A 13,621-nucleotide genomic window follows, 5' to 3' on the forward strand; every position below is an offset into this window, starting at 1 on the left:
AGTTGCCACGAACACGCGCATGCGCAGTTGGCATATGAAATAGGTCTATTCGCCCTAAAGCTGTAGATATCTGGCCAGGTCGAGGGCGACGCGAAGGTCGGGTGTCGCAAAGGTGCGAAGCCCCCCCCCCCCCCAACACAAACACACATATGCACACACGCCGAAAGATGATTTTCCTTGTTTATTAGATATAGCTGTAGGTTTCACAAGTAACATTTATGACATAACTCCCTGATTTTAGAATATAACGAAAACTTCAGACAATCATAAATTTGACGTTAGGCACCTATAAGGTATGTTAATGACGTTAGACAACGACGTTTAGCATGTACTAAGTCCAGACATTTTGCTATATATATATTTTTTTCTATGTATTAATATTTTTCAGCGAAGTGAGGTTTTACATCTTAAACGCGAGAGCGTGATTTTGAAGAACGCCCAACCCCAACACACACAAAACCGTCAGTCTGAAGGCAAAAACATGAGCGTTGATATGTCTGCGTGACTCTATAATTGTATTTGTAAAACAGTACTCTACTAAATATCGAATATCACATGACACAGAGGTTTCACATGTCGCTGTGACATGAATCCTCTATATCAGTTAGTAGTTACTATGAGTTGATGAAATTAACGACTTTTATCCAATATTAATTTAAACGCGTCTGAAAGTTTCCACGCCCTTGTAAATGATGCACAAAACAATGGAGGAAACTCTAAAGGAAAATAGCATGTAGTTCTACACATTTTTCCCCCATTATTATTTTACACTGAAGCTTACAAACTGGACGACATTTGTTGACATTGTAATCTATCCTAAGTAGTAGTTGCACATGTTTTCATTGCACATTAATACAATTAGCTCACAACTGATTAAGCATTTAATGGGTGTGCACTTGTTCTTTTTGCTGATCTCCCCACCTCCACCCACCTAAAAACGGAGATAGCCTTTTTGGTTGTTATTTAAAACGTCGTAGCATACAACAAGCATTTTTTAAACATACTGGTTTTTTTAATAACTTTTGTAATGTTAGCTGTAAGCAAATGGAATTAATTAGAAGAAAAACACATAAAATGTCATAATATTTCATCATAAATCTTGTTCAGCATAGATGTAAACATGATACATCAATGGATATTCCAGAGGCCAATTTCGCAAATTTGCAAAAAAGCGTCCCCTCTTCACCAAAGCAAGATATAATACTTTAACAAAAAACTAAAATTAGCACACTTTTCTTTGTTATCTTAACTAGTTATCCTCCAAGTTTTAATGTGGTTAAACCGTGTATTTTTAATTATTAAGCAAATGTGTTACCCGTCTGCTAAACTATCCACAGCCGGGAACAGAAACACAGAAATGTCGAAAATATTATAATGTCACATACTGACAATCAGTTTACAACTAATATGTCCTATAGACAATATCATTGTGTAGTCTTTGTATTTATTAATATAAAATACATCAGGCCTGTAGGAACTGGGGTGGACTGGGGGAGGGGTGGACCTAGGGGCTTGTTCTCCATCCCACACTTGAAGACAAAAATGTAAGTTTTAAATTTTCACTACCCCATATAAATAAAGATGATATAAAGATGAAAAGCTTTAAAACTAATTAACCATCATTCCTTCTGGCCACGATAGGCCCTACATATGTTGTTCCTGCCAAAGTGTTAGCATTTTAATTTTAATGCCAATATACTGAACTGACAATAAACATTGTTAACTAATGTATCATTCACGTTCTGAATTTGTTTTGTTATGAGGTTAACAAATCAACTAGATCAAGAGTTGTTAGTATGGAGTCGTTATGGGCTGTCGGTGAAAATTAATTTGGTAATTATAGGTAAATAAATGTGGACTATAAATATGCATATGTGAACAAATTGCAATACCTTTATTTAATGTATATCTTAAGTACAAACTTGTCTTTCATTTTCACATTGTAAATGTAATAAATTGTCATGTTTATGCATTACATTTATACTTTTGGTTTACAACTGTCACACTAAAAACATTTGGCCCATAACTATTTAGTCAAATATGAGGCAAAATCTAGACTGAAAATGATTTATGCTCATTAAATCTTTTTTGCGATTTATTTATTTTATTTTTGGCATCAGTCTTGTTTATAATAGCAATATGTATGCTAGTTTGAGATTCCGTGTGCGCTATGAAAGAAAAAATCTTAAAATTAGTGGCGAGAATTTCAAAAGTTATGTCCCTTGGTATAAAAATCCCGGTCAATCATAATTACTTTAATAAATCAATTGTTTTACTTACGGTGGTTTAAATTTATGTTAGTGACATAAATCTGTTCTTTAAAATATTGTACATAATAACACTGTTAGGGGTAGTTGAACAATTATGCAACTCAAAGGAGAAGGAACATTACAAAATGCGTTACGAAACGTTATGGGTGGGGGTGTCAAGAGTTTGGCCTGATGTACCGATGCCATGGCATACCGTAAAGTTTAAAACATGTCTCATAAGTCATATTTATTATAATATTAGTAAAATGCAGCTGGTCATTGCTATTACCGAATATGTCTTTTAACAAATGCTTTTCTATCTAACTTATTGGTTGAACAAAACAAACAATACAAACAGAAAATCCAATAATATTGGTCAAATTAGATGCGTTGTGGTGTGTGGATTGTGTAATTTTAAAGAGTGTAGTGGTCTTTGTCTTAAAGAATTTTTGAAGGTGGCTAATAAACAAAATTTTGTGTTACTGGGACATAATCGAGTCTTCGCCAGAGGACAGTGATCACTCGCACTCCTCCACTCATTTTTTGGAGAGCAGCTTGTGCACAATAATGTTCACTTAAATTTTAATTCATATATTTTTTATTTTTTTTACGTGATTGCTCACATAACGTCATTACAGAAGAGTGCTCCTCAGCTCGCCTTTATTTTGTTCATAATGAAGACTGCCTGATTGTTGAACAGCCCCTTACATATAAATGTAGGCCTATATGCATAATTTTAAAGCAGTTGGACCTCACTAAAGCAAGTGTTAAATTTAGGCTGCTTGTGTGAAATTATGGCCTAATTATTTATACAAATTATTGGGATATTTTCATTTAAAGAAATTCATCGATGCAGTGCTCACCCTGTCTATTGCCAAATTAGCCATTTTCTAATATTCACACAGAATGGCTATAAAATTTAGTACACATAAATGTGTATGTGGTAATAACATTTAATTTAAATTGGCCACTTATGAACAATTTTCAATGAAATGCTCAACATACATTGTAGTGTGTGTGTGTATATATATATATATGAAAATTAACTAAACCAAAATTATTTCCAGTGTGAGCCTTGGATGATGTCACCTAATATTAAGTATTGTGCACAGTGCACACACAAACTGTGGGTAGAGAAATTGCACCACTACTGGTAATGGTTTGATGGTAAACTGATCTCAGTTCAAAGTGGCAAACTAATAATAGACAAACAAATAAAATAAATTAAATGATTGCTGGTCTTAGGTCCGTGCACGCATCAAACAAAACAATTATCTAATTTCCTGCAAGTGTTAAAACAGCACCATCTATACCGGAAATAATGTTGCGCTGCCTCAAAAAAAAAAAATGTGATGCACCACCACCATGGTCAATAAATTAAGTCCAAATGAGGTCATTTGGGGGCAAAGCCGAAGTCATAAAAATTGCCATGGCTATATGAAAAATATGAAGGAAAGCATTTAGTGAAATTAGTTTATGGCAAATGAGGGGGCACCATGGCCAATGTGGACAGGCACCAAGGCAGATGAAGACATAAAAACAAAATATAGTTACCATTTCTGTGCAATCAATGGCTTAAAAAGACATAAATTTAAAAAATGCATCGCCACATGAGTTCTAAAACTTATCTGACCTGAGACCGACTATATATATTTTTTTGCCTTATGACGTGAAAATCTCATCCTAAGACAAAGGTATATATACCAACTGAGTCATGTTTGTTTTTTTCTTAACTTTTGTGATTTTATTTTTTAGGTTTTAAACTTACAGTAAAACTAAACAATGGATCATGTAGTGTTCAAACACAGAACTACTTTTGTGGTTTTATGTTTCAGTTTTTAAACTTACGGTAACACTAAACAATGGAACACGTAGTATTCAAACACAGAAGAACTACTCTTGAACGTGCTGAGAAGTTTCTCTCGTCTCTTTACTTTACTGATGTCAATCTTTATGGAAGGTTTGTACAAATGTTTAAGTTAAATTATGTAGGCTAAAGCTTTGAACAAGTGAAAATAATATTACTTGGGGGTAACTTGTTTATTACCTATAGATCCTTTATAATAATTGTTTCGGTCCCGGTTTAACCATATTTGTTTATTGTTTATTTATGGGATGTATGTACATACTTTACCCTAAAACAATTTGGAAATTGTGAATACATGTACTTGGGGGGGGGGGGGGGGGGGGGGGGGATTTAAACTTTGTTTAATGGAAAGAAAGAAATATAAAATTTTGTTTATCATATGGCCATTTTGACACTTATTTCATTGTCTTGCATAACTCATAATGACCATTTAATTCATGTCATAAATTCAATGTGGGTGAAAAATTTATTATTTAAAACTAGAAACATTAATTCAGTTTTCATAGGCCTTAATAAAGGGTCTCAAATATGCATTTCTCCTATAGACAGGACAGCACATACCATGACCTTTTGATTGCTGGTCATCATGGGATACTTTGGCAAACACTCTTCCACTCATCTATCATCTGCCCAAATGTCAGTAACTCCAGATTATTAAATTAAGTTGGGTTTGTGGTGCTGCAGCTTATCGGGGAAACTATCAAAAATATTACAACTGGACTCTTATAATTTGATATCATTGACGTATTTCAGGTTGTATTCAGAGCATGTTCCAGTAACAAACATTGAACACTATGCAGCAACAGGCAGAGTGTCTTATGATGAGGCTGTCAAGGGAGACTACTCTCCTACAGCTATTGGTCAATCGTTTGGTCCCACGTAAGTCCCTACTCATTTTTTTTTCTTCTGTTTGGTAATTATAGTTACAACTTTGGTTAAGATTCCAATCAAAGCTATACATGTATGTGGAAGGGTTTTTATGTTGACATGTTCAACAAATAGACAAAATATTCTGTATTGCTCTTACCTAAATACCAGGACACTTAGTATTACCATATAACTGAGCAGTCCATCTCCATCTTAGTCCAGTCCAGAGTAAAATACCCTCAACCTCAAACAAATTGCAACAGAATTTATTTTAGTGTAAATAAGTTTGCAAACATATGCTGAAACTCATATAAAAAGTATAGAACTGTCAAACGGGGGGGGGAAATATTTGTAAAAGACAATTTTAGTCGAGCACTGTGAAGAAAAAATATACGTTTTTTTGATAACGTCATAACAACGTAATTTGTAAACGTATAACGAAAGCTTGCCACGGTATGGGTACATAGCTATGGTACTGTGTGAACACTTTATAGAATACAATGTATTAACGTGAAAACATGACATAACAAATTAAAATCAGATGTAAATACAATTCCTGTTATACAGTTTCTTGCTTAGGTATATGATGGCGTATTTAATTTCGCAAAATTAATAGTCGCTTCAATTACAATAATGTCCAGAACAAATGCTATCTCTCAATATCATTTCACTTGTGACATAATAATACCTTTGCAGGACAATACCTAGTGGGGGTGTAGGGGTACCAGTGCAGGAGTGGGGCAGTTGCCACCTCCAGGAAAATGCATAAAAGTGCATTTGTTTTTAGTTTAAACATGTCCTTTTCATTTGGTTGTAGAAGACCCTATATTGATGTGCCCTAATTTCATTTGCTTTAACTGTACACTTCCACCCACTCACCTCCGGTTATCTTAGACTGGTACAACCCGGTTATGTGATGTCTAATAGAGTAAAATATTGATATATAAACATAACTATTAAAGGGACATTCCTGAGTTTGCAGCATTGTAAGATGTTTCCGACTAATGAAATATTTCTATGATTAAACTTGCATATTAAATATGTTTTCTTGTTTAGAATATCAGTGTCTGTATATTCAATGTGTTTCTGGTCGTCTTAATATTTGTAAGAAGCCCAAACTGGATTTTGTCTTCAAATAATTTCGTACGTACGAAAAAACTATATTTTAGGAAATAAGATTAAATTTAACCTAGTACAAATATTAGTACGATCAGAAACACGTTTAATATACAGACACTAATATTTTATGCAGAAAAATATATTTGATATGTAATTACAATCGTTAAAAAGTCTCTGTTAGTCGATAATATCTCAAAAAGTGCAACAAACTCAGGAATGTCCCTTTAAAGGTGCAATATCATAGTTGCAACTGCCAAACTTCGCTATTTTTACATTTATTTGTAGTAAATAACTACAAATAAATTTATACCACACATAATTGTAACGTGCTGCCACTTGGTGTAAACCGCTCTGGGTAAAAATAAAAAAGTAAATAAAAAAATCTACATCGCATATCTGTCAAAATGGAAACATGCTCTTAACTAAATGGTCACCCTCTAAAGATTTTTCAATAAGGTTTTTAATTTTTTTGCTAGTAAATGAAATTAATTAAGTGTAATTTTTAGTGGCATTTTTTTTCTCTCAAAGTATAACTATATTTTAAAAGAAAAATAACTGGTCATTATGCAACTCTGATATGGCACCTTTAATTCAAAAAAAAAAAGAAAAAAATTATTACCGGTAGTCAGATTCAGGCTATGGTATTTGTAACATGTCAATATTGAACTTGATCAAACATCATTTATGTCAGCAAATGTTAACCCTGGTGAATTTGAACAACTGATACCCCGACAGTCAGTGCATGCAACAGTACAGTCCAATCCATGTTTCCGGCATGTACATCTCTTGGATTCACAGGTTGTCTTGCAATTACATCTGATAATTTTCAGCAATTCTTCAGGTGCAGCTGGAAGTTTCGTTTTTAGGGGCAAGAGTTTATTGTCCAATGTATACCACCCCCAGTTGTTTGGGTTCAATCCGTCACCAGCTCCAATCCAGCGCTGACACTGTAAAAAAGCTCGCATACTGTGGAATGTTGCAGCAGAAGATGTTGGTAGCAAAGTGTGCACCTGAACACAAGCTGTTCCTACTACAACCTTAGATGCAAATCTGTGAAATCGTAGAATATCTAAACTTTCATTTGAGATGCCACCATACAAAATAAGCAATATTTCCTCTCCAGCCTTAACAATGCGGCTTACATCACAAGTAGTCAAGAAAATACTGGCATGTTTCTTGAAATTGTTTGAAGATATCAACTTTTTCAGCGCAGCTCCTTTTCCGATCCCAAAGAGACGTGACGTTGTATCACATCCAGTCATTGCATGCAAAGCTGGAAGTAATCTGCAAATTTCTTCTCCCAGTACAATCTTTGTTTTTGTGATGCCCCATTTTTTTTGCCACTGCTTGTTTTGATTCTGATTTGAAGTAAATTCTGTTTGAATGTATATTTGCATGATAACACAGAAGTACCAGAATATCTGTGTCTTCTCCAATGAGAACAACACCATAGGTTTTGGCCAACTTAAGTGCAGTGTGTACAATTAAAACATCTGCGTCCTCATTAGCATGTATAGTTGTGCACCCATTTTGACAGTGTTTGGTACTCAATAAGTTGAGGAAAGACCGTTTATTCTCTGTATTGGATAGAAATACTTCTTTTTTGGTTTTACATGGCATGTTTTTATTAAAGGTAACCTGTGTGATGTCTTTTGTTGAAGGCTTATCTGGATAACCATCAAATACTACTGTCAGTTTTGGATACTTTTTTGTTACATAATTAACTTATGTCATGCATGTGGTTGAGAATAAGTCACCCTTAGTCCAGGGTATCCTCTGCAAAAGGGAACCACCATCCAGCACCTAATGGACACTATCATTCGTTTTCTCAACACCATAGTCCCCAAGGCCCCAGATTGCATCTGCCAAAGAAGACTTGTGTGCTTCCCTAAGAAGACTGCCTGAATCAAAAAGAGAAGATGGAAAACAACAGAGTTCATATTTAAAGATGTCTGATGGATCTTCAAAAAGTGTATTTGCAGTTGTTGTGAGGCGTTGAAAAAGAAGCTGGGGGTCAACTTGTATTGGTTCTCCATCTATTTTGATACCGATTTTTGTACTGAGTGTGATTACTTGCTGAGATCTTTTAAAAGTATAGTTTAGAATGTTCTGACCTGACATGGACTTGATGATATTTGTGCCAACTTCCTTAGCTCTATCTGCATTTACTCTGCTATCTGCTGTTGTACCTGTATCAATATTTCGAAGAGAAGGGTCATTAAGAAATGGATTCCTGTCAATTATGAAGGAAAGGATAGATGTAGTGTCCTTCTTGTCTCTTTCTTTCCTTGCATGAGATGCTTCTTTATGTTGGTCACTAGTATGAAAACCCACACCAGTTAAATCTTGCATGGCATTGTTAATATCTGCACACGCAGGCATTGACAAAAGTCACTCGGCTCTTTGGGCTCCACCCATCCCACGACCTCTCGTCAAGCCTCCTGATGACTTCACACTTCTCATTAAAACTTGCTCAATCACCAGGTCAGTAGAGAGTCCAGCCCAGTATCGATCACTGCGTCGGAATACATGGTGACCAGCTTTGAACTGACGGAATACCTCTGGATGTGTGTCCTTAAGATTTTGCATCGATGTAATGTGAACATAAGCTGATTTGGCATATAACTGTGTCCTGCAGCAGCAAAATATGGCAACATATCCCGAACTGATTGTAGATGGAGTTCCCAATTACCTGTCCTTTCAGCTTTTATGAATTTTCTGAGAATTTGTATCATTTCACAATACTGGATCCAGAGAACTGCTGTCCGAAGATTTTCCAATGATTTGATGTGTGTCGCAAGGGCATGCTGAAATCTGTCCAAGATGGTATTTTCACATACAAAGTTAACTGAAACATCACCTGCTAAGAGTTGATCATAAAGATCTGTTGCTTGAATAAGAACATTGTTTGCTGTATCTGCCGTGTAAGAGTCTAGGACAAGTGATTCAGATTCATGTTCACTGTTGTCGTCGTGCAATTTGTTAGGAAGTCTTATTCCAAATAGCTTCGAATTAAGTAAAGCATGGATTGCAGTATCAACCAAGAAATGTCTTCTAATTCCTCGGGCTACAGCTTTCCCACTCATCATGTGAGACACTGCATTTGAAGCATAAACACTTTACAAAACTTCTTGTAGACCTGACCCACCAATAATATGGCCAATGCTTCCAAGGAAACTCATCTTGATATGCAAGCCTCCTAAATGCAAGACAACAGATTTCAAATCACTATTTTGTGGCTCATTGTTGATAATTGATACTGCTTTCCAATAAAGAGGTTGATCGAAGGTCACTATCGGTGTTGTGTTATAATGTTGAGCGTGTGCACAAATGAATTTCAAAAATAATAATACTCTGCTTAGATTACCGAGTATGTAGTAAATTTCACCTAAAGTCCTGTGTAATGCGTTAAGAATAAAATATCCCCAAGAATTATACTTACTCGATCATCAGTAGTTCGAATACGCAAATGTTCCTAAAGCTTATACGAATGGCATTACTGGTCTTCCATACTTTTTTTTTTTTAAGAGCAAGAAGTTGGGGAATATCATTTATTAATTCTATTATATGTTACAGACATTATCTATACAAGTTTTTAGCACCGTTTCTGTCATAATTTTGCTCATTCAAACAATAGGGGCACTGTATTTTGAGTTCTAAAAAAATGTAAACATGCATGAATGAAAAACAACAACAAACGCCATATAAACTGCATATGTTGAATGAAATAATTTTTATAAAACATTCAGTTCAAAGTGTGATAAAACATCTATTAAAGGTTATTTATTAAAGGTTTGTTATTTCGGTCACTCACCAGCAAAGAATAACCTTTTTTTTGGTTGGTTTTATTTTGCGTTGCCACTGTAAATAATACACTGTCCGATAAATATTACAACGGAGTTACGTCCCTTAACATGTACAGAAACCTGCTAGGTCATAAAATCTTTGTCAACTTTAATCGCAAAATAAACTATTTTCCCCAACCTATATTTTTCTATACTTTTAGTATGTTGTATATACTATTCGCCAGGGTACTTTAATGTAAAAATAATTTCTGTTGCAATTTGTTTGAGGTCAAATCATAAAATGACTGGACTATCTATCCATCCATTAGTCCCATCGTTTCATCCAAGCATACACATATCCATCCATTTATCTTTTGAACCAAACACAAACAATTCTTTCATTCATTAATGCATCCATCCATCCATCTATCCATCCATCCATCCATCACTCCATCCATCACTCCATCCATCCATCCATCCATCCATCCATCCATCCATCACTCGATCCATCCATCCATCCATCCATCACTCAATCCATCACTCAATCCATCCATCCATCCATCCAATTTACTACATGAATTGTTTGAGCACTGAGAATTTGTATCATTTTATGATTTATCTAAGAAGCTTAAAAGTTTAAGTATAGGTGGTCTACACTTTAAAGATTAAAAGTTAAGTATGTTTGGAAGCTGTATATCTCAACAATTTAAACTGTCTTTTTACTAGGTGGTCAACTCACTGGTTTCGCATTCATGTTGAGATTCCATCCACATGGGAAGATCGTGAGGTCAGACTTCTGTGGAACTGTGGTGCAGAAGCGCAGGTCTGGATAGACGGACACCCAGTACAGGTGATACAGGAGTTTGAATACATTGACAATAGTACATAAAGGGCCATTAGATACCATTTATGTTACACTGAATTGTTTAAAAATGTATCTTACGAAAAAACTTACTTGGATACATTGTAAAACAACTTCTTGTGTGATAAATCGTATCTAATGGACACAAATGGGGTATTGGATTTCTTGCATATCCTTGAAATGCAGGTTTTAAATAAATTTAAATGTCTTGTTTAACTAACATGTATTTATATATAATTAAACATACCATTTGTTTTATTGGCTGAAATATAACTTTCTATTATAAATTATATCTCAATCATATATCATGTGTTATAACTGTTTGAGTTTTATAACTCTAAGGTATATCGTTGCATTATAGCATTAATGTTAGAAAATGTATGAAATGACTGTTTTGTATGTTATTTATCATTCTTGTATTACAAACTATTTTCTGTATTTTTAGGGTTTGAGTGGAGAACATAATCCTAGACGAGATGATTTTATTGTGTCAAAAAAGCTGACTAAACAGCAAATCAAGTAATTTTCTTAAGTTTCAAATAAAGTTTAAATAGTTTTTTAATTGTCTCACCTTTACAAAGTAAAAAGGTGAGATATAGGTATTATCGGTATTTTCATAAAGGCAGCTGCAGCATCCATTTTTGTGTTAAATTTCACCTTTAGATCCATTTCTCACAAACTATAAGCACTAGATCATTGAAACTTTTTTGTTTTGTTTTTGTTTCTTCCACTGCCCCCTTTCCTTTCTCTTCTTTGAATTCCATCCCATTTCTTCCCAATCTGGCAACTCCTATCTTTCAACTTCTTTTGCTATCTACCTCCACATCCCAGTTCTTGTCTCTCCAACTGCAACAGGTGCTTGTCTCTTGCGGCTATCTGTGCCACACACCTGCCATTCCCCCTCAGCTTTTAGCTGTGGGCTTAGTCTGACCACTTCGGGGAATGTTCATTAGTCACTTCAGGCATTGTTATGAGGCATTTGTAACCACCTACTATACACCCCTACTACTGGTGGTCGTTAGTTAGTGCCGTGGGTCAGACCAGCTTTATTAGTGGCAGAGGACAAGGATGCCAGGTGGGTGCAGGGAACTACACAGAGACTGCACCCGTGGAGGAAGTTGAGACAGGTAGGCGATGGTGTGGACAGCTCAGAAGACATAGTCAGAAGAAACTGACAGAAAGGGTCGAAACAGATTGAAATCGTGGGAGAAATTGGAAAGTTTTTATATAAAGATAATGAGAATGATATGCAGAGGGTGATAGATGAGAAAGATGAATGAATGTGTGAGCCAGCTTTGACGGGATTTGAACCACTGTCATCAGCTTGATTGTCCAGCAGCTTATCCACTAGATCATTGAAATTTGGTTTATAGTTGCACCAAAATGTATAGTAGGGGGAACATTTAATTCGTCAGAATTCTTGTGTTTTATTTTATTGTGACTTAATCAGTTGTTTTGTGTGTTGCGCTTCTTATACTAATATCTACATTTTTTAATTAGCAAGTTCATACTTGCAAAATAAAAAGTAATTCCTTTTAGCCAGGCAATAAAACACCTACAATGTAAATATTTCATATAACAAATACTTGGTTTTAACCCCCCCCTCCCCCCCCCCACCAAAAAAAAAAAGGGATAAGAATGATTGTAAATATTGACAAACCCCATATCTATAACCACATGTGTCTCATAATAACAGTTTCACCATACCAAACCATAACCCATAGATCCATGGGTGTGCATGTCATTTCTCTTTAGGCTGTGGCATCAAAATTTGTTCTTCATGTCTTCTGCCTTTTTTTATTTTAGTAGACCATCGAAATCGTCATCCAAATTACTTAAAACTTTAGACCTGCCACCATAAACTTATTTTCATCAAAAAGTATACCCACTAATTTATTGATTATAGGTAACTAATTTACTAAATAAGGCTGCTGGACAGCATGCTTAAACCTTAATTGGATATAGGCACATCAAGTAGTTATATTCAAGTAAGTAAGTAAGTAAGTAAGTAAGCAATTGTTCCTTTGTATCAAATGTACCCCCATTATTTTAATTGTAGTGGAGATCGAGACCACCTTACTGACCTCCCAAATCATCTAGTGTACCTATATTAAGCAACTGCCTGGTTTAAAAGTCCACTTTCTGATACTCTGTTAGGTGATTGCTTAACCTATAATCATATTGTTGTGCTGATTGTATTGAATATTTAATTTATTTTTCAGACAGACCTTTTACATTGAAATGGCATGTAATGGCTTGTTTGGGGCAGGGAAACATGGACTAGTTTCTCCTACTGACCCCAACCGAGCATACACACTTTCAAAGGCAGAAGTGGCCATCTTTGACAGAGAAGTGGCAGACCTATTTTGGGATCTTCAAGTACTGTATGAAATGGCTAAGGTACGTTCTCAGATGTTGTTTTATCTACAAATGATGTGTTGTCAGTTATATGTGGATTGTGTATCTCAGAATTATTTCATCATCAAATGATGTACTGTCAATTACAGGGGCACTGACTAATTCCTTCTTAGCTTTAGAATATAAACAGAATATAAACACATGTCAACAGTTAATGAGTATTCAAATACTGCAGTGAGGTAATTTGTGTCAGTTAACCAGTCAGATTTCAACTGCTAAAAATAAATAGACATTTTCCATGTTGAGAAAATGTATTCTTTTTGTATGTATTTAATGTAATGATTCCTATTTCATTTTTGATATATTATATATTATGTATATGTAGGATCTACCTGAGAATAGTGAACGAGGCTATCAGACTTTGTATGCCTTGAACAACATAATTAATCAGCTTGAAGTGGGGAACCGAACAACATATACCTAGTAAGTATTTAACAAGCACATGACATGCTTA

At 35.0% G+C, this 13,621-nt stretch overlaps 1 protein-coding gene across 1 annotated transcript in view; it reads left to right on the forward strand.

The window, feature by feature from the left end:
• Window positions 1-721: 721 nt before the first annotated feature.
• LOC121371616 (alpha-mannosidase 2C1-like) overlaps window positions 722-13,621 on the forward strand; it is a 61,100-nt gene continuing 48,200 nt past the window's right edge. Inside the window, exons 1-7 of the mRNA XM_041497632.1 lie at window positions 722-806; window positions 4,085-4,209; window positions 4,870-4,995; window positions 10,614-10,737; window positions 11,195-11,268; window positions 12,972-13,149; window positions 13,493-13,590. Of these exons, the coding sequence (XP_041353566.1) occupies window positions 4,112-4,209; window positions 4,870-4,995; window positions 10,614-10,737; window positions 11,195-11,268; window positions 12,972-13,149; window positions 13,493-13,590 (698 nt within the window). The 5' untranslated portion in view covers window positions 722-806; window positions 4,085-4,111. The remainder of the gene's footprint in view (window positions 807-4,084; window positions 4,210-4,869; window positions 4,996-10,613; window positions 10,738-11,194; window positions 11,269-12,971; window positions 13,150-13,492; window positions 13,591-13,621) is intronic.

The sequence above is a fragment of the Gigantopelta aegis genome, chromosome 4 (genome assembly GCF_016097555.1).
Source record: "Gigantopelta aegis isolate Gae_Host chromosome 4, Gae_host_genome, whole genome shotgun sequence".
NCBI classification, from domain to species: Eukaryota; Metazoa; Mollusca; class Gastropoda; order Neomphalida; family Peltospiridae; genus Gigantopelta; species Gigantopelta aegis.